Source organism: Staurois parvus, unplaced genomic scaffold (genome assembly GCF_062004578.1).
Source record: "Staurois parvus isolate SC_StPar_1 unplaced genomic scaffold, SC_StPar_1.0 ptg000126l, whole genome shotgun sequence".
NCBI classification, from domain to species: domain Eukaryota; kingdom Metazoa; phylum Chordata; class Amphibia; order Anura; family Ranidae; genus Staurois; species Staurois parvus.
In genome coordinates, this window is record NW_028317922.1 from 560140 (window position 1) to 584814 (window position 24675).

General features: G+C 39.8%; 1 protein-coding gene and 1 long non-coding RNA gene across 2 annotated transcripts in view; one reads left to right on the forward strand and one right to left on the reverse strand.

Annotated features, from left to right (window-relative positions):
* Nucleotides 1-24675, reverse strand: part of LOC149466499 (uncharacterized) — a 45970-nt gene that overhangs the window by 18409 nt on the left and 2886 nt on the right. The window lies entirely within an intron of this gene.
* Nucleotides 1-24675, forward strand: part of SAG (S-antigen visual arrestin) — a 39519-nt gene that overhangs the window by 1899 nt on the left and 12945 nt on the right. Inside the window, exons 2-13 of the mRNA XM_089672335.1 lie at nt 1616-1685; nt 5187-5247; nt 5433-5477; nt 5781-5974; nt 7150-7209; nt 7441-7508; nt 8109-8244; nt 9543-9627; nt 10181-10253; nt 11747-11884; nt 19756-19833; nt 22178-22201. Coding sequence (XP_089528461.1) covers nt 1635-1685; nt 5187-5247; nt 5433-5477; nt 5781-5974; nt 7150-7209; nt 7441-7508; nt 8109-8244; nt 9543-9627; nt 10181-10253; nt 11747-11884; nt 19756-19833; nt 22178-22201 — 1013 coding nt within the window. The 5' untranslated portion in view covers nt 1616-1634. The remainder of the gene's footprint in view (nt 1-1615; nt 1686-5186; nt 5248-5432; nt 5478-5780; nt 5975-7149; nt 7210-7440; nt 7509-8108; nt 8245-9542; nt 9628-10180; nt 10254-11746; nt 11885-19755; nt 19834-22177; nt 22202-24675) is intronic.

A 24675-nucleotide genomic window follows, 5' to 3' on the forward strand; every position in this document is an offset into this window, starting at 1 on the left:
ATGGAAATGGGGAAAATACTGCATTGTGCCAAGTTAGATGGAGCTGATGAACATACTTATTTCCTGTAATACTCCATCTAGTGGCTATAATGCCGCATTTTCCACATTCACACTTTCGATCTTCAGAGAATATAGCCTTAAGACATTGATTTTGCTCAGTTTGCACAGTTTCGATAGATAAACAGTTATGCAGATTTTTTTTATAAATACACCTCATGTGTCAAGAAAGCTTATGACCTGGGAAAATCGTATTCAGAATGAGAGAAAACAGTGACTAGAACTTTATGGTAGTGTTTCAAATGTACTGAATATATGGTAGTAGCAATTAGCAGTGTCATTATCATCTTTTCTAATGCAATATGTTTAGTGCATTTTGTAATCTGGTGTCCCCTGAGCTTTTAATCTTCCTAAAACCTTCTAGGTACACTACTCAATTGTGGTCACATTTTTATCCTGTTAATAGGATCATCTTTATTACCTCAGTAGATAAAAGAAGATGACAGGAAAATGCAAATAAGCAGGAGAAAGAAATAAAATAATTATTTCATCTGTTGCTGCCACTTTGCATGTTATAGGATTTGTTTCTGATTGCTACTCACTATATTTTACCTGCTGATAGTGCTGATGCCAATGAAGTTTTTTTTTTTTAGTTCCCTTTTTTTTTAGAGGAAAGAATTCCTCTAAAAAGATCTTGCATGTTTTATACCCAGGGAAAACCTGCTACAACTGATGATTTGTATCTGTCTGTTGTCTTCTGATGACATAATTGATGATGGAATCAGTAGGATCAAAGAATGGCTAATGTATGATTCACCTGAATATTTGCATGCAGATCTGCCTGATCCACAGAGAATAATGTTGACAAATTCAGTATACTGTATTCAGGTGCTTCAGAAATGTTTGAGGTTCACCAATTTTCTAATCAGCAAATGGCAAGTTCTAAGAACAATTTTATTATTTATACCTCTATGTGGTTCAGCAGAGGTTATTAAAGGAAGCTAAGTGGCTGTAGTGAATTACAGGTGGCAACTAAAATTATAGCCTATAAATCCATATATCTTATGCAAAAAATTAGAACTGTAACACTTAGAATTACTTTGAAATAAAACATTTAATACTAGGGCAAGTGGTTAGCATTTCCACCTGGCAGCACTAGGATTGTTAGTTCAAATCCCAACCCCAGCACTTCCTGCCTCGAGATTGCATGTTCTCCCTGTGCCTGTGTGGGTTTCCTTCTGGTACTCCAGTTTCCTCCCACAATCCAAAGACATGCTGGTAGGTTAATTGGCTCCTGCCTAAATTGACCCTAGTATGTACAGTATATGTATGAATGCGAGTTAGGGACCTTAGATTGTAAGTTCCTTGAGGGCAGGGACTGATGGGAATGTACGATATATATTGCTGTGTAAATTGCCAGCGCTATATAAGTACTTGTAAATAAGATAAAAAAAACCTTAAAGTATAATGTACATAGTCATTAAAAATACACTGTTTTCCTTTTAAAACGTTTATTAAGTATTGGGAGATGCAAAAAAAATTGAAATGCATACAAAACATAGCTATGTATTTTAGCCACTACACGAGCGAAAGTCAATAACGTTTTCTTTGCCAACAGATCTCTGAGACCAGATACCATGAGTAAGTCCCGATCTGTTATCTACAAGAAAACCTCCCGTGATAAGGCGGTAAGCATTCCTAACTATACAGCACAATTTTCAATAAATTATTACAGTTGATTTAACTGATAGTTTTGGATAGAGTAGACAAGGATTAAAACCTGCCAGTTTTTTGCCACCTGGGCCCCATTTTGTTAGACTTACCTTTACTTTATTTCCAAAATTTAAATCAGGTAGTGGGAAAAAATCTTTTTAAAGTGAAGGAAAAGTTCCAGTTAAATCTCAAAATTTAATTTTGTCCTTGGTTTCAGTCTCAGTGATAGTAGTCATCAGGACAAATAGAGAGGGTAAGTCTCCACAAAAAAAATGTTTCAGGCTAAGAACTCTTTCTGCCAGTACAGAAAATACCTGTTAATCCGCATATAAATTTGTGTCCTCTTAAAGTGGTGGTAAAGTCTGTTTTTACACTTGTAGGCAGGGGCATATCTACTTGTAGGCAAAGGCATTTGCCTAGGGTGACACTTTTTAGGGGGGCGGCACCGCCCCCCAGAATAAGGGACCTGGTGAGCAGCAGCGAACAGAGCCATGCAGGGCCACCATCCAAGGGGTACCACCGGGACTGGCCCGGACAGCAGGAGGATCGATGTGGTGAGGGAGAGCAGTTGCAGAAGGATGCACTGTGTATCTCTCCCTCCAGCAGCTGAAAGCCGATTTAAGGTTTCTCCCTCCCATCGGCTTTCTGCTGCTGGAGGGAGAGACAGACCTGTCTAGATGGATGGGTGCTCTGGTGTTCCTGAGTGGCTGCTGAGCTCCTTCCCCCACCTGCACTCAGAGCTGGGACCAGGAAACAGCTTGGAGCAGGGAGATGAGAAGTGGCAGAGAGGAAAGAGCCAGGAGGAGGTGAGCTGTGTTTTGTTCTCTGGGCTCTCCCTCCTGTCATCCATCCAGCATGTGATACACGATCACTGATAGATTGTATGGGACTGCACACACTCAGTATGATTCCCACTCCCTGCCCTCATTTCATGCTGCCCGGAGATCAGCAGCCCTTGGAGGAGGTGTGTGTGGGGTGGTAATCATATTCTGTGTGTTTGTATACAGTCCCATACGATCTAACAGTGTATCATGTGTTGGATGGACGACAGAAGGGGGAGCCCAGAGAACACAACACAGCTCACCGCCTCCTGGCTCTTTCCTCTCCACTTATTCTAGGAAGCATTATGTGGATTTTTGGTGGGGGGGTGGTATTTCCTAGGAGGAATGGGGAAATATGTGCTAGTAGGGGAGAGAGAGAAAAGAGAGAGATGGAAGAGGGAGAGAAGAGATAGTGAAAAGAGAGAGATGGAAGAGGGAGAGAATAGATAATGAAAAGAGAGAGAAGAGTAAGGGAAGAGAGGGAAGAGAGAGGGGAGAGAGAGAAGGGAGAGGTAGAGAGGAAGGGGCAGAGAGGGGGGGAGAAAGAGAGAGGGAGAGAGGAAGATAGAGAGACAGAGAGAGGGAAGCGAGAGGGAAAAAGAGAGGAAGGAGAGAGGGAGAAGAGAGAGAGGGGAGAGAAGAGAGAGAGTGAAGAGAGAGGGAAGAGACAGAGAGCAGAGAGAGAAGGGAGAGGGAAAAGAGAGAGGGAAGAAAGAGAGAGAGAAGGAAGAGAGAGAGAGAAGGAAGAGAGAGAGAGAGCAGAGGGAGAGAGGGAGAGAAAGAGAGGGAAGAGAAAGAGAAGAGCAAGGGAAGAGAGAGGGAAAATATAGAGAGAGAGGGAAGAGGGAGATAGAGAAGAGAGAGAGGAGAGAGAGGGAAGAGAGAGAGAGCGAAGAGAAATAAAAGGGAGAAAGAGAGAGAGAAGAGAGAGGGAAGAGATATATATACACACATACACTCATTGAACTCTCTCGCTCTCTCATTGTGGGAAGGGGGATTGCACTGTAAATATCACCTGCACTGTTTAGGAGATTTTTACTTGTATAGAGCACCGGCACATGTGTTTGAAGGAATGGCATGCCTGTGGCATACCTTCTATGCTCTGTTCCGCAAAAAGTGACTGGAAGAGGGACCAAGTGAAGATGGAAGCCCTGTCAGTGGTGACAGCTTGCCAATGGAGGTCTTCGTTTTAAGGTGAATTTCACATAGTGGGCTAGTATACAATGCATACTAGCACATTATGACATTGCCTTGCAGGAGCAAACCTTTTTTTTTGACAGTTTACTACAGCTTTAACTTCTTGTGCGTTATGAACTACAATCTCAAACAGTTTTATCTGCTTCCCCAGCTATCTTCTATAAACTAAAAAACAACTACCCTCTATGCAATGGAGGTAAGAGAGAGAGTGTTTGTAGTCAGTGGCTAAATGGGTAGCACTTCTGCCTGGCAGTACTAGCATCGTTGGTTTAAATCACAGCCACAGCACCTCCTGCCTTGCATGTTCTCCCTGTGCCTGTGTGGGTTTTCTCTGGGTACTCCAGTTTCCTCCCACACTCCAAAGACATGCTGGTAGGTTAATTGGATCCTGTCTAAATTTGCCCTTGTATATGAATGTGAGTTAGGGACCTTAGATTGTGGTTAGGGACTGATGTGAATGTACAATATATATATGTAAAGCTCTGCGTAAATTGACGGAGCTATATAAGTACCTGAAATAAATAAATAGTCCAAAATATGGTAGAATGTCTTCCCTCCATAAATACAGTCCAATGAGTAAGAGTTGTCAGCCTATATTTTATAGTGTGTTGTTGGGAGGGTTGCCAATAAAGGAAAAAAGGCTTGAAAAAAAAAAATAGACAAATGCAGCCGCAGGATTTAACCCTAGCCACTGAAAATATTTTTTCCTGCTGGCTTGTACATCACTACAGGATGTACAAATCGGCAGAAGGGACCAAAGTATTTGTGGAATATTTGCAGAGACTGGGGAACAGAGATGTTGCAGCTTTTTACTACACAAGCTGCTGGTAAGGTAAGTAAATAGAAGCTTATTTTACAGGTGACTTGTTTTTTTAAGTGACCCCACAGTGATCGGGTCACTTACAGTTGTTGTCTGTGTCCCTATTGACATTACCTTAAATCCTGTTTTCTTGCCAAGACAGAAACTATAGGGAGACCTCTCAGTGGGGCACAGACAGCAAGGACAAAAAGCAGTTTCTAATTCTTTTCCACTCTATTTTTTCTAAAGTTTGAGTTTCTTAATAAATAATTGCATGTTTTAGTTAGACCTGTGAAGCTGTATTCACTTCAGTCCTTCAGTCATGTACAAAGGCATTTGTAAATTCTTTTTTTTGTACATATTTCATTTTGGGAGATCACATGAATACAGGTACAGTTGGCTAAGTGAAAAAAATGACTCTTTCAATAAGTGACTATGACAGTGACTTTACTGCTTACAGTTAGGTTGTTTACGATTTATTTCTAAATTAAATCGGTCACATTCATTTTTACTGGATTAAAGCTGAACAAATAATTATAACTGACAAATGTAATTTGAGTAAATCATAACAATGATAATGGTTTATTACTATGGATAAATTCTTCATTTTTTTCACAAGGGTGTTAAATAGCAACATTTTCTTTTTTTTTCACATACAGGTGAGTGTATATCTCGGTAAAAGGGATTATGTCGATCACATAGAGTCTGTGGATCCAGTAGGTAAGTTCACAAGAAGTTCAAAGAGCATCTTTGTGCAGTGCAATATTGTCAATAAAACTTGTACTGAAACAATTTATAGCTTCATTAATATTGTTAAATGGAAATGGTTGTATTTTTTTATTACCACTTCTATTTTTTTCTTGTTAGTATATTTTGACTCCTTATCATTATTTTTTGTACTGCAGATGGTGTTGTTTTAGTGGATCCTGATCTTCTTAAGGGAAAAAAAGGTAACTAGCCAAGGGATTAAAATGGGTTAGTCTAATGCATTGCACTATTCTTTTTTATGTTATCTTCTTAAACCATGCTTGTTCTTCAAATCTACCTTAACCCCCTTATGTCTTCTATCTGTACATTAACATTCCCTGAAAAATACCCCAATGCAGAGATAATGGTGTTATAAGATCATTTTTGAAATGAGTAGCACACACGGAGTTTACACAATTTAATATATTCAATGATAAACATATTTCTGGTGTGTCAAATCCACTAATTACTGTATCATCTGCCTCTTTTCTATATGCTCTTCACAGTTTATGTCACCCTAACCTGTGCATTCCGCTATGGTAATGAGGATATTGATGTCATTGGCTTGACCTTCCGCAAGGACCTCTACTTTGCACGTACACAGGTGTATCCTCCTGTAGAAGATGTAAAATGCCTCACAAAGGTCCAGGAGCGGCTAATGAAGAAGCTGGGGAATAATGCATATCCTTTCTTGATGGCGGTAATACAGTATTTTTTGTTTGTTGAGGTTTTTTTAACACATGAAAGAAATGGCAACAGTTTGTGCAACCTTCCTAATCTAGCACTTGCAAGAACAACATGCATACATCTTCAAACAAAAGAAGTTCTAATACAACCAAAAATATATTTACTACAGGCTTACTTATTGAATGCCATGTCTGCTTGGGCTATATATCCTATTGCAGTTATTGTTTTATTGGAGATTATTGTTGAAAGGTCATGCTGAAAAAACAGCATTCAATCAGTGCTTGCAGCCAATGGCTGGTTGAATGAAAAAACAACTCTACATACAGTATATACCCTGCTTTACTCTGTATCTCCTCCATCATTTAGGATTGTTAAAGTGTAGGTACAGCCAAACATTTTTTCTTGTGGATAGAGTAAGAGAGGGTTAGAACCTGTTCAGCTTTACTGCTATCCAGGGCTCCATTATAAATGTTTTCCCTCTTGGGACTTCCCTGGGACTTTCTGTCCCAGTGCTAAAAAAAAGTGTTTTCATTTCTGCATGTGTTGCTGTTAGGGATTTACCTTCGTGTTCTGCCTGGTAAATCTATTGTCACCAGCACAATAAAAACCCATCATGAGTAATAATCCTTCACCGCTCTATTGAAACTAAGCAAAACATTTTTTGTAGTGTGATTGTAAAAAACCTGTGCATTACAAAACCTAATAGCTCAGACTGAAAGATGCATACAAAAAGAGAAATTATTCTTTCTCAAATATTTTTTATGAGGTTTTAATTACAGAGAGCCTGCCTAATAGGAGGTACTACTATAGCTATCTGCCTCTGTAAACCCTATAGTACTCTGTGAATTCTTTTAATTTATAAAATGTTTATTTATAAAATAAATATTTTTAGTTTGCAAAAAAAGGCATCGGAAGCATATATAATGTACATGATTATGACTTCAAAGTGAAAGTATATGTAAACCCTCACCTTGTAAAACAACCTATTCAGTTGAAAATAGAAATGAAAGTTAAAACAATCGTGTATAGATATAAAAACAGCAGACACATATCGGCAATATGAAATCCTGGGCTTACATACTGCCTAATTCTCCATAACTTGAAAAATACAGTAATTTTATATATATAAAAATTAAGGGTATATATATATATATATATATATATATATATATGTTGTCTTTCTTACAGTTTCCTGACTACTTGCCGTGCTCAGTAGCTCTTCAGCCAGCTCCAACAGATGTGGGCAAGGTGAGTAAAAAAAATACAATGCATTCTAATGTATAAAAACTATCTATAATTAGGATAGTAAAAGATCTCTTTCTCTTGAAAACAATGGTTGCTCTAAATGGGAATAGTTGATGAAGAAATAAAAGACATTGATATATTATATAAGAAATGTATGAACTTTTCATACATAATTATTTGCTTAGGCATACTAGCATACAATGTTAGATAATCGCTTTTTATGTTTACTTTAAGGCTTGTGGTGTGGACTTTGAGATCAAAGGATTTTCAACAAGCAACTTAGAGGACAGAATTCACAAAAAGTAAGTTAACAAGCCAAAAAGTAAGTTAACAAGCTGTTTAGTAATTATGGTTTGCTGCATAAATTCATTTGAACTTTTATTTGTATATCATCAGTTGTATAAAATGGGCTAGAATATTACAGATAAAGTATATCAGGTAAAACTGTACGATTTCATTGCAATTGTTTTGAACTACATTTTAGATACATTTCTGTTTTAAGTAGAAAAGACTAGGGATTGTCAAAATTAAGGGTTTTTTCTTTGCTGAAAATTTCTTTGAAAGTATTTTTATTTTATTTAAAAAATCACATAAGACTGTATTCTATACACTGGACCTCAAACTTTTTAATAAAATTTCACGCGATAACCTTTTTGAAGCATAATCTGTTAAAAATGACTTAAATGTCTTTGTTCTTCATGTGTAGTAATATTTTAGATTGTATAGAACAATTGAGGATTAAAAGACATTAATAACAAATACATTTATCATTACATTTATGAATCATGACTTCCAATAAACTGTGAACTTGTGGCTACATGTATTATGCCCAATATCCACAAATTAAATTTAATGCACATTTATAGCAACAAATTAATTTGATCATTGTTTTTTTGTTTCAGGAACTCCGTGCGACTATTAATACGCAAAATCCAGTATGCCCCTGATCAACCTGGGCCTACACCCCGTGCAGAAACCTCCTGGCAGTTCTTTATGTCAGACAAACCTCTGCATCTGACAGCTTCCCTGTCAAAGGAGGTAAGAGTGACAAAAAATAAAGAGCTGCATTTAATCCATTCTCAGGAATTAACAGCAGGGATGGCTGACAGATCTGAGTGGCTACACTCAGGAAACTGGGACCAGATCATATATATTTAAAGTAAGATTTATCAATAGTAAAACAACAGTCATCCAAGCACCAGCAAACATAAAGATGACAGTTAACCAACAATCCAGAGACAAAATACCTAACTGAACGACCTAACAGAATAACAGAAATTCTAACTATCAAACTAATTATATACAATCGGGGAACATATGAAAGCAGGGTAAAAAACTGGAGGTGCAGGGAACATATAGAAAGGGGAAACAGAAACTGGGATCAGGAACAAGGGGGTGTAGGAACAAGGCAGCAAGGTTCAGGGCAAAGATACTAGGCAGAGAGCACAATCAAAGAGTAATAACAAGATAACAGTAGTAGTATCTGGCAGCAAACAAAGCAAAACATTGAAGCAAGGTGTATCAGCAGAAGAGGGACTAAATATGTCCCCATCAGACAGAATCAGGTGGAGGCTGATTACTGAGATCTGCTGGCTGCTGGGAGACACCTGCTGGTGAACACCAGAACTACAACCTTCTGCGCTTTGAAGCACAGTGCCACCAGCAGATGATGTAGGTCCTGATATCCATACATAGTATGTTTTTTTTTGCAAAGCTTATTTGCATTAAAGCATAACAACTTGTTAGAAAAATGTCTTTCAGCTAGTCATAAAGTAGCTTTTTCAATGCTTTTCCTTGAAAAATAAGCTAATATACTACAATATACATATACATTGCATTCTGAGTGATGGGTGAGCAGCTGTGTTGGGCTCTTGAAGTCTCTTGAAGTTGGGCTCTTGAATGGGGTCTAACTGTGCTTTTATTGTACAACCTCCTGGAGAAATAGAGGTCTATTTCTATGTTTGAGACAGTTTCCAATGTTTTCCACGCACGTGAGCACACAAGAATATATAAGGGGGTTCTCATTTTGCAAAATAGCTGATAGCTTCACAGACAGGGGCGGACTGACCATTTGGAAACTAGGGCACTGCCCAAGGGCCTAGGGTCAGTAGGGGGCTCCATGAGATGCCCCTGGTACCTTTTTCATAGGCTTTTTTGAGTTTGGGCAAGGACACAGGGGCCCCATGATCCCCTATTGCCCAGTGGCCCCATGAGTTGTCAGTCCACCCCTGTTCACAGGTTTAGTGTGAGGACATCATAATATCATTTCTCCAATAATACCACCCTAAATGCACCCTCCTACTCTCTTGCCATTTAATTTTTAAAATTTTTTGCAGGTATTTTATCATGGAGAGCCAATTACTGTGGCTGTAACTGTGACCAACAATTCGGAGAAAACAGTCAAGAAAATATCTACTTCAGGTAAGTTGTGTAAAAAAAATAAATCTTTTTTTAATATAAGGGGTTAAAGAAACAAAAACCTGAAGTCCTTTCACATTATTATATTGGAAAGAAGCTGATGTACCTGATGAAGATTACACAGAGTGCTACCAGAATGGTTTAGGGGCCTTCATTCAAGATGTCATGTGGAATGCACACTGTATACAGTTAAGTACAGCTCACCACAAAACCCTGTTGCTCTGTAAAAATTAAAAATAATACTTTGCTTTATCAAAAGTGAATTTTGCACATTGCTTTAATGATAAAAGTTATTAATAATGCAGATATTTAGAAAGGAAATATCCTGGGTACTGTATAGAATGCATTTTTAAAACTACTGTGAGACATTATTAACATGGTGCAAATCTGCGATACCTTATAACAATCACTCTGACCTCCTCATGTACAATGTATTGCACTTTAGTATTCGGTTTGTCAATGAATGAGTAATGCATAGCGATGCCAGACCAAAGAAAATAAGCGGAAATTAGTACATTTATATGGATAGTAACTCAGTGATGTCTTCTTCTTGCAGTGGAACAGACTGCAAATGTAGTGCTGTATTCTAGTGACTTCTACACCAAGACTGTGGCTTTGGATGAATCTGAGTAAGTACAATCACAGAAGGAAGAACTTGTAAACTTAGATGTATTTTTGCAAAACCTATTTTAATTGATTAAGGAAATTGTATGGTGTCACCAAGAAAATAAAGGGCCAATAAAGAAAGGTGATAATGTGCACTAATACAACAATGAGTCCGATCAGTCTTCGGGTCCAGGATTATTTACTGGCTTGTTCTCTTATTTTCACATTGTAACTTCCATAGAAATAAGTTTTAGGGTAGGGATAAGGTGTAAGTTGGGGCAGAAATGTTTAAGCATGCTTTTGAAAGATATAAAGAGCCACTATATGCCAATTAAAGGGAATGTAGGTAGAGAACAAAGGTTATATTATTGCTGATATACTGAGAGTCTTGTATGGATTAAAGGAAAACTTTAGATTGCTGACAGGAGAAAACGAAAGCAGTTCATAATAAGCCATTTTGGTGTACACATACGTGATCCATCTTTACTGTATTTAGGTGTCCTTCTACCGCTGCTCAGTTCTCTGGCATTCTCAGAGGATCAGTTCTCCACTGAATGCCTTTTTATGAAGCGGTGTAGATCGCTTCTCTGAATGAGAAGAGAAGCAATCTACAAACGCTTTGAACGCTAGAAAACGGCCGCTCGTGAGATTACAGTAAGAGATCAGTCAAACACTGTTTACTAAACAGCGGTAAATTACCGCTGCTTCATTTGCGGTTCCTCTGATTCTCCACCTCTGGGCTGGAGAGTCTGGAGAGAGAACGCAGATTGCCAGTGAAGGGCTGACATCACTCCTTCATACACTGGCCATCTATGTGCTGAAATGATCAGCGGAGAACATGTTCTCATGATCATCTCTGTTTCCTAAACCACTAATGATCTGTGTTTCATAAAAGGACACCTTAGTGTTTCCAAATTGGTGTTATACATCCCCACTGTAGGCAGTACATAAAAAAAAAATCTAAAAGGAAAACTGGATAAAGTCCATATGACATCCAGGGCTATCTTGCCCACCCAGAGTTGATTCTTCCTATATCTCGTGCTGCTTTCTTGGATTCGGGAGCCAGCAACTTTTGTTCTTACATATGCTCTAACTTTTTAGTGATATTAACATGGTATTGTGTGTAAGTATGAACGCCGCTCAGACCAATCCCCCGGGGTCTCGGTCGACTCTAGGATGCTGCTCCCTCTTCTCTCTGCCGGCAGGGTGATTATGATTTGCTGTCAGCCTCAAGTGGTGCCAGAAGCACATTAATGGTTCATATCAACAGGATATGTTACACTGTCATGAGCTGAAAGTGTAAGTGGTAGTTGAGAAGAATGAAAGAACCATTTACAGTATATAATTTTACAATCACAAATGGGTCCTACTTTCATTTATCTTCTTTTTTCTTGGTGGTATGTAAAATATTTATTTTATGGGAATTATTTTATAGACGGCTAGCAGTGCTGCATGAAACACTGAATATTTTTTTAAACAATCTGTTAGTTTAATGTTATGTTATTTCTTTTTCTAGTGGAAAGGTGTCATCAAAGGCTACTTATAATCACACCTTCACCCTTCAGCCTCTTCTGGCATATAACCGAGAGAAAAGGGAAATTGCTCTTGATGGCAAACTTAAGCATGAGGACACCAATCTGGCATCTAGCACTCTGTAAGTAAGTTTAGATGCAGGAACTTTGGAGACAGCCAACATATATTATTGGGTGAATACTTTGTAAATCATGGTGTCAGACTTATTTAATTTTGCCAAGATTTTAAAACTTGTTCATACACTTTTAAAGTGACACTAAACTCTGGTTTATAAAAATCTATTCAAGTATTAACTCAAAAAATACATTCTGTTGCTTCATCCTACCTCAAATTCCTTTTTTTTGCTGCTGACTTCCTGCTAGAGGGTGGCTGCATTTATTCTTCATGATTACTCTTATTATTATTATTATTATTATTATTATTATTATACAGGACTTATATAGCACCAATAGTTCACAGCACTTTACAACATAAGGGCAGACAGCTACAATACAAATGAATACAGGAAAGATCAGAGGGTCCTGCTCATTAGAGTTTACAACCTCTTAATTTATCCCATCGTATGTAAGAATGTAGCAAACCTCTCTTGCTCGCTCCTGAGATGGACAAGGGACTATAACCTATGAACTATGAAATTTGTAGTGTGCATAGAGCAGTGTGCAGGACCGCAACTAATGAGCACTGCTCATTCCAAACAAGAAGTAAGGTGGAAAAAGATGAGATTTGGCAGAGGAGGACATTACAGCAAGGCAGAAAAATACAGTAAGGTATGATTTTATGAAAAATAAATTACAGGGCCATTAGGTAGTGAATGTGTATAAATTATGTTTGCAGCATAAGGATAGAGTTTAGTGTCATTATAATTTATACTCCAATTCCTGCCAGGATTAAGTGGAAAATATGTTTAGGGCCCTGAAAATCCCAAATCCATCCCTTTATTAATTGTTAGGATAAACATTTGATTATATGTCAAGAGATTCACCTACTGGAGCTTTTTGACATTAATACCTCTAAAGGACAATGTCACCATGTGTTTAGCTTTTTCCTTAGCCTTAAATTGCTAGGAAAGTATTATATGTTTCTAGTTAAAACTGAATGCTAGGATAGGCAAATATTGTCTAAATGCAAGAAGCATTTGTATTTTTACTTGAATATTTGTATTATTTGTCTATTTCTTCCATATCTGTGCAGTAGTTCAATGTGGTAGTGCCGTATTTGCCGGCGTATAAGACAACTGGGCGTATAAGACGACCCCCTACTTTTCCTGCTAAAATGTAGTGTTTGGGCTATACTCGCCGTATAAGACTACCCCTCATCCAATGCACACCAGTGGGAGGAATAGTGCCCCATCATTGGTATCAGTGGGAGGAATAGTGCCCCATCATTGGTATCAGTGGGAGGAATAGTGCCCCATCATCGGTGTCAGTGGGAGGAATAGTGCCCCATCATTGGTGTCAGTGGGAGGAATAGTGCCCCATCATCGGTGTCAGTGGGATGAATAGTGCCCCATCATTGGTATTAGTGGCAGGAATAGTGCCCCATCATTGGCATTAGTGGCAGGAATAGTGCCCCAGCATTAGTATCAGTGGGGGGAATAGGTGCCCCATCATTGGTATCAGTGGCAGGAATAGTGCCCCATAATTAGTATCAGTGGGGGGAATAGGTGCCCCATCATTGGTATCAGTGGCAGGAATAGTGCCCCATCATTGGTATCAGTGGCAGGAATAGTGCCCCATCATTGGTGTCAGTGGGAGGAATAGTGCCCCATCATTGGTATCAGTGGCAGGAATAGTGCCCCATTATTAGTATCAGTGGGGGGAATAGTGCCCCATTATTGGTGTCAGTGGGAGGAATAGTGTCCCAACATTGGTGTCAGTGGGGGGTGGAATAGTGCCCCATCATTGGTGTCAGTGGGGGGTGGAATAGTGCCCCATCATTGGTGTCAGTGGGGGGTGGAATAGTGCCCCATCATTGGTGTCAGTGGGGGGTGGAATAGTGCCCCATCATTGGTGTCAGTGGGGGGTGGAATAGTGCCCCATCATTGGTGTCAGTGGGGGGGGGGAATAGTGCCCCATCCTTGGTGTCAGTGGGGGGGGGATAGTGCCCCATCCTTGGTGTCAGTGGGGGGGAGGAATAGTGCCCCATCGTTGGTGTCAGTGGGAGGAATAGTGCCCCATCCTTGGTGTCATTGACACCAATGATGGGGCACTATTCCTCCCACTGACACCAATTACACTTGCTGACCCTGTTCTAGTATGGTGCTGCTGCAGCCAGCATATGTGGTTGCAGCAGCACCTCTACACTGAACACTTACCTACTGCTCCTGCACTCGATTTTCGCGGGCCGCTCGTCTCCGCCCCCTCACCGGTGATTGGCCGCCTGTGTGCCTTTCCTGAGCTACAGTTCTGGCGGCCAATCACCGGTGAGGAGGCGGAGCCGAGCAGCCGCTCGAACATCCAGTGGCCGAACTGAAGGAGCAGCCGCGCTTCCTGGACCGGATCGTCGTGGGACCGGAGCCAGGTAAGAAACAGCCCCTGCCCACCCCTGTACTTAGTGTCCCTTCCGTTGGAAGGGGGGGGCGGCGGTGGCACCGCACCGCCCCCCTAAAAAGTGTCAGTATGCTGTATACCAGCGTAAAAGACGACTCCCGACTTTTGAGAAGATTTTCAAGGGGTAAAAAGTTGTCTTATACGCCGGAAAATACGGTAGGTGGAGCTGCTGGGTCCCTCCCAGAGCTCTGCTTTCTGAACAGGCTATTTGTAGCATAGTGATGACACCACTAGTGTTACAAGGTATTTTTGGATTAGCAAAAGCATTTATTATACACAAAGTGGATTTATATAAAATTGTGTCTATTGTGGACTATATTAAAATATTTTTGTGTACACGGAGTTCAGCTTTAACAAAGAAGAAACTATATTGCAAGAAAACATGGAAATAATAGTACAAGCAATTTGAAGAAATATAGGACCTATGCTTAAAGTGTTCCTAAACCCACAACAGTAAAATCAGTCTGTATATGCAGTAAAGCATGCTTGTTATACTCACTGAAAAAAATAGGCGCTGTGAAAAATGCTCTCAGACAAGCACCTTAATGAAGGTGCATCTTTATTGGGTGAGACAAAGTAGCAAATATAATAAAAACCATTTGACCAGCCTCAAGTGAACAGTGTGACTCCAACGGACGGCCTGTCCACTCTGAAGGGAGCTGAGATCAGAGAACGCTCCTGTCAACTTCAAATCACATGGTGTCAGCGTACCGGCGTCCGGGGTGGTGTCACCATGGCAAGCGAAGGCAGTGTCCGGTGTTGGCTTCAGCTGGGAGCATGTGTAGGGTTAACAAGACAACATGTTTTGCGCAGTTGCGCTTTGCCAAGTCTCTGGTAACCCTGGCTGGTGGCCATTATATAGAAGACCATTAAAGGGAAGGCTGGCTGAGTGTAATTAGCAGGGGATGGGGTGTCAATCAGAGCGGACAGCTCGTCCTGAAGCACTGCTAAATACAAATTTAAAAGTAAAAATTGCAAATTATAGAAAGTGATGCCAATTAATGAAGTGATATGTATAATAACACTATTGGAAAGCATGATTTACTTTTATCTTTAGCAGAATAAATGTAATAATTAAACAATAAAATAATGAAGAAAAAAAAAAAAGGAAAATAACTTTTCTTGTGGAAGAACTCTAAGTCAAAAATTACATCGCTGGTTCATAGAAGCTATGTCAAAAAATGCGTTTATAGTGAGGTAATTATTGGCATATGAACAAAGAAGGGGGTGGAGAGAGGTGAAAGCTTAGCATATGAAAATAAAAATGACTGTATAAAAGGAACTGCTAAAAGGAATATAGTACAATCAATACGGGTATCAAATTAGGTAGCTCATATGTTCTTAATCAAATAAATGCAATAGATGCGTAGTAACATGTATTCATAATGGAGTAAGCACAATATATACATGGTAACAGTGAAAATTAAAAAACAAGTGTTAAAAGAAGACAATAATGTGTATAAAAGAAATATCAGTACATAACCATAAATAATGGTTAGCAAAAAAAAAAAACCCAAGAGGATCCTAGTTCCAGGGACTATAAGTCATACTTGTTAGATAATGCTATGGATTTCAAGATCCTCATTGAGACCATTGGGGGTCATAGAACCTAACTTGTAGATCCAGAACGTCTCTCTCTTACATAAATGACATCTCTGACTGGATGTCGCTCCATTTCCTCAAGCTTAACCTCTCCAAAACTGAGCTTCTCATCTTTCCCCCTGCCCGTGCCCCCCCCATCCTATCCATCACTACCAACAACACCACCATCAATCCCGCCCCGCAAGCCAAAGTCCTTGGCGTCATTCTGGACTCAAACCTTTCCTTCCAACCTCATGTCAAAACACTTACAAACACATGCAGGCTCCACCTTAGCAACATTGCCAAGATACGCACCTTCCTTACCCTAGACACTACTAAACTACTCGTACACTCCCTGATTATCTCACGCCTCGACTACTGCAACTCCCTCCTCACCGGCCTACCCCAGTGCAGGCTCTCCCCGCTTTAGACCATCATGAACTCAGTGGCTAGACTCATCCACCTCACCAACCACTCCACCTCTGCCACCCCCTCTGCCTATCCCTCCACTGGCTCCCTATTGCCCAACGCATCAAATTCAAACTACTCACTCTGACCTACAAAGCCATTCACAACACTGCCCCTAACTACCTCACCAACCTGATTCCCAGGTACCACCCTACCCGTACCCTTCGCTCTTCACAGGACCTCCTTCTATATTGCTCCATGGTCTCCTCCTCCCACGCACGACTGCAAGACTTCTCCAGGTCCTCCCCCATCCTCTGGAACTCACTACCCCAATCCATTAGACTGTCACCTTCCCTCCTCACCTTCAGGTGCTCCCTGAAAACCCACCTCTTCAGGGAAGCCTACCTCACCCTCACCTAACAGCCGTTCTCCTTCATTCCTCCTACCACTCCATCCCCCACAGCCACTTCCTCCTGTACCACTACCCCCTCCCTCCTAGATTGTAAGCTCGAAAGAGTAGGGCCCTCTAACCCCTCGTGTGCTGTTTGTAGTTGCTTTACTGTTTCATGTATTGTCCCCCCCTCTATTGTACAGCGCTGAGCAAACCCTTTGGCGCTATATAAACTCGATGTAATAATAATAATAATAAACGGGCTAGTCTTTCATTGTCAGTAAATGTACCCTTTGGAATATGTTAGATTGCTAAGACCTCAAGAAGACTGAAATTATTTTGATGGGATTGCAAAAAATACCTGGGGACACTATGCTTATCGCAACCATCTCTTATAAGTCTTCTATGCTCCCCTATGCATTTGTGTAGAGGGCGTGTGGTGCGGCCTACATATAGGAGCTTACACGGGCATGTGAGGACGTATATGACGTAGTCAGTTGCACACGTAATAAACTGACGAATATGGTAGCTGTTGCCCTGGGAGTCCAAAACCTGTGATCTGCCATGGGTGATGGACTGACAGGTGAGACAACCTCTTTTGTTGTATCTCTAGATACCAGTTCTGTTGTCAAATGTAGGAAGGGGGCCGTTATCTTTGTAGGTAGATGGTGACATTTTGCTTGGGGCTAGAATGTTTTTCAAAGTACGGGCGCTCTTGAAAGTTACTTGTGGGGAGCGTGGGAGAATAGGTGCTAGTCTAGGATCTAATTGTAAAATGTGCCAGTGTTTGCGAATGATGTTTGTAATGTCATGATGTGATGTGTTGTGTTGAAACCAGTGATGAACCTCACCGAGTTGGACTGGTTATGGGCCTGAGTGTGTATTTGGTCTTTCAATACGCTGTGTTTGGTGTATGCGTTTTTAATAAGGGAAGGGGGATAGCCTTTCTCAGAAAACTTTTTTGAAAGGAGAGAACCTTGTTCTTGGTAGTCACATAATTTTGAACAGTTCTTCCTTAGTCTTTGGAATTGGCCACTGGGAATATTATTTTTCCAGGCTGGATGGTGACCACTGGAATAGTGTAGATATGGGTTCCAACTAGTGGGGTTGGTGTAATTTGTACTACAAATTTCGATATCTGTGGCTGATAAAACCAAGTCTAAAAAGATTATATCTTGGGAGTTAACAACATGAGTAAAAGAAAGTCCAAGGTAGTTTGAATTGCAATATACGACAAAAGATAAAAATTAATTCAAATCACCATCCCAGATTAATAAAATGTCGTCAATATAGCGCCCAAAAAAACCAATATATTTGGCAAAGCGGTTGTTTACTTAAATATTGTTTCTCCCAAAAGCCCATTGTGAGATTGGCGTAACAAGGGGCGAAATTCGCTCCCATCGCAGTCCCTTTTGTTTGCAAGTAAAATCGGTCAAGGAATGTTAAATAATTATGGGTAAGGCAAAATTCTGTACATTCAATAATAAATTTGGCTTGGGTGGAGTTAATAGAACTTTCAGAGGATAAGAAATATTGAAGGGCCTGTAGGCTTATTCGGTGGAGGATTGATGTGTATAAGGAAGTTACATCAAGTGATGCCCAATGATACCCATGTTTCCACTGGTAATGGCTGAGGATTTCTATCACATGACTGGAGTCTCTGATGTAGGACGGCAATTGTACAACTAATGGTTGAAGGAAATAGTCAATGTACTTGGAGAGGCCATTAGTAAAACTATTTGTGCTCGCAATTATAGGGCGACTCAGGGGATGTGTAGTAGATTTGTGTATTTTTGGCAAATGATAAAAATATGGAGTACTACAAATGGGGGGAAAGAGGAAAGACCTTTATCTCTTATTTATTACACTATCATTATAGGCTTTGTCAATGAGTAACTTGAGGGCTATTTGATACTCTGGTAAGGGATCTGCCTTACTAAAGCTACTAAGCTGATATGTGTCGATATTGGAAAGGAGACAAATGGACTCATTGATGTAATCACTGGTGTGTTGTACAACAAGACTTCCTCCTTTGTCAGCTTGCTTAATGACAATGTTTTTATTATTCTCTAAGTTTTTTAAGGCTTGTGCTTCGGAATTACTCATATTGTAACTAGTAGGTGGATTATTGCACAAACTAAGAAGATCTTTATAGGCTGCCTGGCAGAAGGTCTCGATGTATGGTCCCTTGGACTGTACTGGAAAAAAACTGGATTTGGATTTAAAATTGGTGTGAATGATATCTGGGTCTAAGGAAATACTGGGTGTTTGCATGTTAGAAGGATGGCTTTCCATCCATAGATCCTCTAGCATCTGGACTAATATTCTATCATCGTCTTGAAAAGAAGAGTCTGTATTGATAGTATGAGAATCAATACTAATAGTTTGAGGATCAGTATCAGATGGGGAGATATTAGAATAATGTCTTTTGATAGTTAAAGACCGGATAAAACAGTGAGTATAACAATAGTAATAGCATTGTGTAAAAAGGCTGTTTGATCCTTTCTTCTGTTGATGACAAAAGATATTTAGCAGTTTATATTTACTAAAATAATTGCACTTCCATGTTCTGTGTACTGTGGGAGACCAGATATACTGAATGCAGGGTCCTGGGTTTAGTAACAGTTAACCCTTTCTGCCAAGTTTATAATCACATTTAGATTTGGATTGAAACCAGGAATTTCAATATATAAAGCCATGGGCGGTTAAATCATCTGCTGCCAATGCAGCATGCTTGTGAGATTGAATGAATACTTAGTGTAGCTCCTGATAAAAACAAAAGTAACAGGTGAGAACAAATACTCCATTTGTGAGTGGTCAAAATGAAGTCAGAGTGGACTTATGAAGATGTGGACCAGGCCACCTTAAAAAAAAAAATCACCAGGTATATATAGTATCCATAATTTTCCTTTTAAATACCTCGTTTTAGAAGATATTCTACTTTTCAAGAAGCCAAGGCCCACTGTGAGAAATTTAGAATGAGAGCATTCATGCAGTGAACCAAAATGACAAATATGTTATTGTTAGATTTTATTACTTACTATACTTTACTCTATTTTCCAGTCTAAAGGAAGGCATTGATCGCACTGTTATGGGAATCCTAGTCGATTACAAGATTAAAGTGACTCTCACTGTCTCTGGGTAAGTGATACATAGTAGATTTTTTATTCCAATTAGGGTCTAACTATTCTGTAAATTAGAAAAAGAGTATTACTGTGATTAAAACATTCTCACTCTACTTCTTCAAAAGGATAGAAATGTCTGTGTGCTTGATAAAACATGGCACATGCATGATGTGGGTATAGAAAAGAATTACCCAACTTTATAATAATCACATTTTATTGCTTTGTAGTCGGAAATGAAGACACGCCATTTTTTTTTATCCAGCTGGAACTGGATCTGTCTTCATTTCAGGCTGCATAGCAACAAAATGTGATTATTCTTTTCTATACCCACTGTATTTTGCATTTTTCTATATGTGCCCAGCTTTAAAAAGAGCAAAGTTGCTGGGAGTATCCATTATGACACATTTTGTAACAAATGCTGTCATTACTGTATAGTGGCTGTCTGTAAACCTCCTGGTGTTCACTTGGCTGTTACGTTGTGGTGTATGTAGCACAATTTACAAGTGAATAAAAGTACTACTGTGCAGATAGGTAGGCCAGTTATTACATTGATGTAAATAAAAATGAATTAAGGCACTAAGTTTTACAGCCCCATGCTTCAGTAGAGTTTTTTTTATTAAACCCAACTGTGTCATACTTACAGGGTCAATCACAAAGCTAATACACTAGGATACGCATACTTATTTACAAAAAAGTGATAAATATTTTAATTTGAGCCTAATGAGATTTGAGATAGATTTGAAAATTACAATCACATCACTAAGTTAGAGCTCCTTTTCCTTATGTTAAAGCTTTGTGATTTGAGCTTAATCTGTTTAAAACGGATTCACAGGAAACATTGCAACTGTGCTGAAGAAAAAAATCCAGTCAATTTATGCTTCCCAAAGATGAAATGCAGACAAGCACCTGAATACATAGACATAGTATAAGGGAAATTCATATACTCTACTTAACCTAGGCAAGATATCCTGCCTTGGAAAAAGAAATTGTTATCCTATGCAGACATTTCATCAAGACAGGTCATTAACCTCCACTGCATCAGTCAGCCAAGAAGTGAAGAAGACAAACCTTTTGAAGCCTGATTGACTTCTATTGCTGGCTCTGCCTTCAGTCTGAATTCCCCTGTACTGGTGAGATCAGGGGACTGCTATCACTCCAAAGTTAGGAAATTAGCCTAGTTTAATTTCAAGTAAAAGTAATCTTTTTTTAACCATTACGACACAAGATAAATTGATGCTTTGCATATATCTACCTGGAGTTTTGCTTTTACATTTTATGTAATCTCGTGAAGCCAGACCAGCCTGCTTTTTTATAGTTCTTGTAGCAAGATTGCATTCTCTTATCACATCATTCTGAGCTGCACAACTTCCCTTTCATGGTCTAGTGCAGGGGTCTCCAAACTGCGGCTCAAGGGCCGGATATGGCTATCCTTTATCAGGCCCTTGGAGCACTATTGCTCCCACTGAGACCAACAATGGGGCAGTACTTCTTCAATTGAAGCCAATAATGGGGAACTATTCTTCCTACCAATACCAATGATGGGGCACTACTCCTCCTGCTGACCATCAACCCTGCAGCTATGTTTATTCTCACTGATGCTGGGGCCAGGACTTTCTACCCTCGCTGGCCCTAATCCGGCCCTCCTAAAGTCTGAAGGACAGTATACTGGTCCTTTGTTTGAAAAGATCGGAGACCTCTGGTCTAGTGCATGGGGTCAAGGCTGCAATGTGCTGGAGAATTAACTAAGCTTGGTGTGCACCACATTAACAGAGTGGATACATCTGCTTCAGGTCTATTTGCACCACCTGCTCCAGTTTAAACTTCAGAGTAAAATTAGAAATGAAATAGAAATGAGCACATGTCTGCACCTAATTAAGAGAGGGACTATAGCAGTTTTCCATGTAGAGAACTGCCACAGATTCTCACCAGGTGTGACCTTGTCAAATGGGATGTGAGCTGTCAGCAGACTGCTCACATCCTTCTCTCTGCCTGTGCAGGAATTACACTACATGAGCAGAGCATTGTGCTTACACAACTCATTACTAATTCCCCCCAGAGACAGTATATAGAAAGTATTTAGTTCAGCATTTTTAAACAACAGGGTATAAGACATGTCAATGCTATATACTAAGCAGCAATTGGGATTTCTTGAAAATAAATGCTGTCAGACCCTACATTACAATCCCCTGTGGTCCATACGCAGTTCTTTTAAAAACCTGGAGAAAATTAGAGCCAAAGATCTCCGTGAACAAATCTCCATACCATACTGCAGAACCATGTATTTGCTTGATCTATAACAGACTCAATGTATATGTTTGTCAGATTCATAACTATTTTTCTTCTTCTTCCCCCACTGACAGCTTATTGGGAGATATGACTTCAAGGTATAGAATCATAATGATATTATTCAACTTGCATACAAAAAAGTGCTTGTAGTACATTGCTTGTCAGGACTGTCTTTTCCTATTTTCAGGCTCCATGCACACTTGGCGTTTTAATAACGCTGGTAGTGTTAGCTGTGTGAAGTCACCTTAAAAACATTTTCAGCATTTTTATGTGTTTTTCATTAGCATTTAGCCGCATTTTTTCCACTTTGTTTGCTCAAAAAAAGTCCAAAAACGCTGGTTTGCTGCGTTAGAGCGTTTTTACAGCTAAAAAAACTTCTCTAGAAACCCTCTAGTTCTGGGTTTTTTCCAGCCAAAAAACGCCCTTGCCAAAAAACGCTGATTACAGCCTATGTGTGCATGGACACATAGGAAAACATGTTGGGGAGTTCACTGGCTGTAGAAAAAAACACCAAAAGCCAAAAACTGCAGCTGTAAAAATTTCCAGTGTGCATGAGGACTTAGGCCTAGTCAGGTAATCTGTCAGTTTTTGCTTGTGGGCACATTACTTGTGGGCCATTCTGACTTTCCTTCAGCCTAGACTAAGTTTTTTACTTGAGCACCCCATTTGTATTAAATCAGCATTAAACTCACAACAAACATTTATTATATTACAGCTTACCAATCCTTAGATGTGATGGCCTTATTAGTTTTTCTTTTTTTTTTTTCTTTCCTTTATTTTCGTCCAATTATCCAGCCAGCAAGTCTGTTGGTTTTCAACAGAACTAACTGTCTTGCAGTTGTAGAAGTTAGAGGGTTAAGACAAATCATTTACCACTGACCATTTTTTATATATTTATGTAAAATCTTTACCCTTAAAGGAAAAAAAACTGCTGCTGTAGCTGCTTAAAATGCGTTAGCTGGAGTTTGTCCTCAATTTGTTAATATAACAAAATGTTTCCTAGTGCATCTAACACTCCCCTCCCCCCAGATTGACAGGGTATGGGCGGCTGTCCAAAGGTGTCTCTGTTGCTCTTTCATCTAGAGTCTAGGCACTCTAATACAGGAGGTGTGTTATTGGCCAGGTCACCAGGTGAAAACAGAGGGGAAAAAAATCCCTAAAAAGAAAACTAATGCAACCACCACATCTAATGATTGCTAAGCTGCAATACATTACATTTTTGGTTTTGGGTTCAATACCACTTTAGGTTTACACAAATGCTTTTTCTCCATCAGGAGGTCTGGTATTCTTTGTGAAACCAGGGCTGCCTTTTACTTTCAGTCTTGTCCAGTTTATGCCATCCTATCCATTTACTAAAAAAATCTGAAATATAGACTAATACTGCTACTTTTTTTATTAATGTTCTGTATTTTCATTTCCAGACAGTAGGTGGAGTGCTCGTTTTTTTTTTTTTTACCTGTATATTTTTGTAGCGATACCCCCATAAAGGCCGCTGGTCAATAGTGATGACCAGAGTTCTCCCCTACTACTGCAGAGGCTGCCAGCACACACAGAGAACAGTTCAAGCACACTAACACAAGGAACAGTTGGAATGTGTCTTTGTGATTTATTGCTAGAAACTTAAACAATGGGAGAGGGTGAAGGGTATGGGATTCTCCAGACTACAAGGTGTAATATAAGGAGGCTCTTCTCTGTTCTACGATCCTCAGAAGCAAATCTTTTGCTAAACTTCAGAATAAAGTCCCCTTTGAATGAAAAAGGGAAAGGCCAGAGGTAGGGACCCCATGAAACTACTTTGCTCAGATATTCCAATAGTACACAGTCACCAGGATCTTGTGGAACAGTCAGTACCCACGAGGCCAGGGAACAACTGTGCCCATTCAGCTTTCTCCAGGTGCCTTCTAGTGATTTTCTGCAGACTGGATCCCTCAGGTGAAGTCTTGGTGTGTTGAAGATAACCCTAGGGCCCCCAGCTTTCCCATAGCTAGGGCCTCGATGAGCAACAACTGAACTTGGTAGGAGTTTGTCAAGGGAGATGGGTGGTGGTAGCTACCCCCACCGAAACAGGTGGAATCTCTTCTACAGGAAGATCCCACTACTCTGGAGTTCACTCTATTTATCAGCCTCTTTAACCATCTACTGGGACACCCCTCCAAGGAATTGGCTGCTACCTAATAAATATAAAGCTGCATATTTGACTCACTCTCACCTCCCTATATTCCAGAAGTCTCCAGAAGGCAGGCTACAGGCTATGAAACCCAGAGCAGGCTATAGAAATCAACAGCTGCTCCAATGACTACAAAGGAGTCGCTGTTCAAGAGGGTGCTGTACTTTTAACTGAGCTGTTAAAAATACATTTTCTTGGAGGGCTCGATAGCTTCAGCAGAAATTCATACAGACAGCTGATCAAGTCAGAATACTGACTTACCCTCCTCCCTCTCTGCCTATTTGTTTAATTGTTGCTCCTCAGAGTTTTATTCAGAAATGGAGAATCTTGAAGGTAGGCAGTGTGGCTCTGTGCATCCTGTGTCATGGGTGCATTCTCTATTAAAAGGAATGTTTTATGATTTTG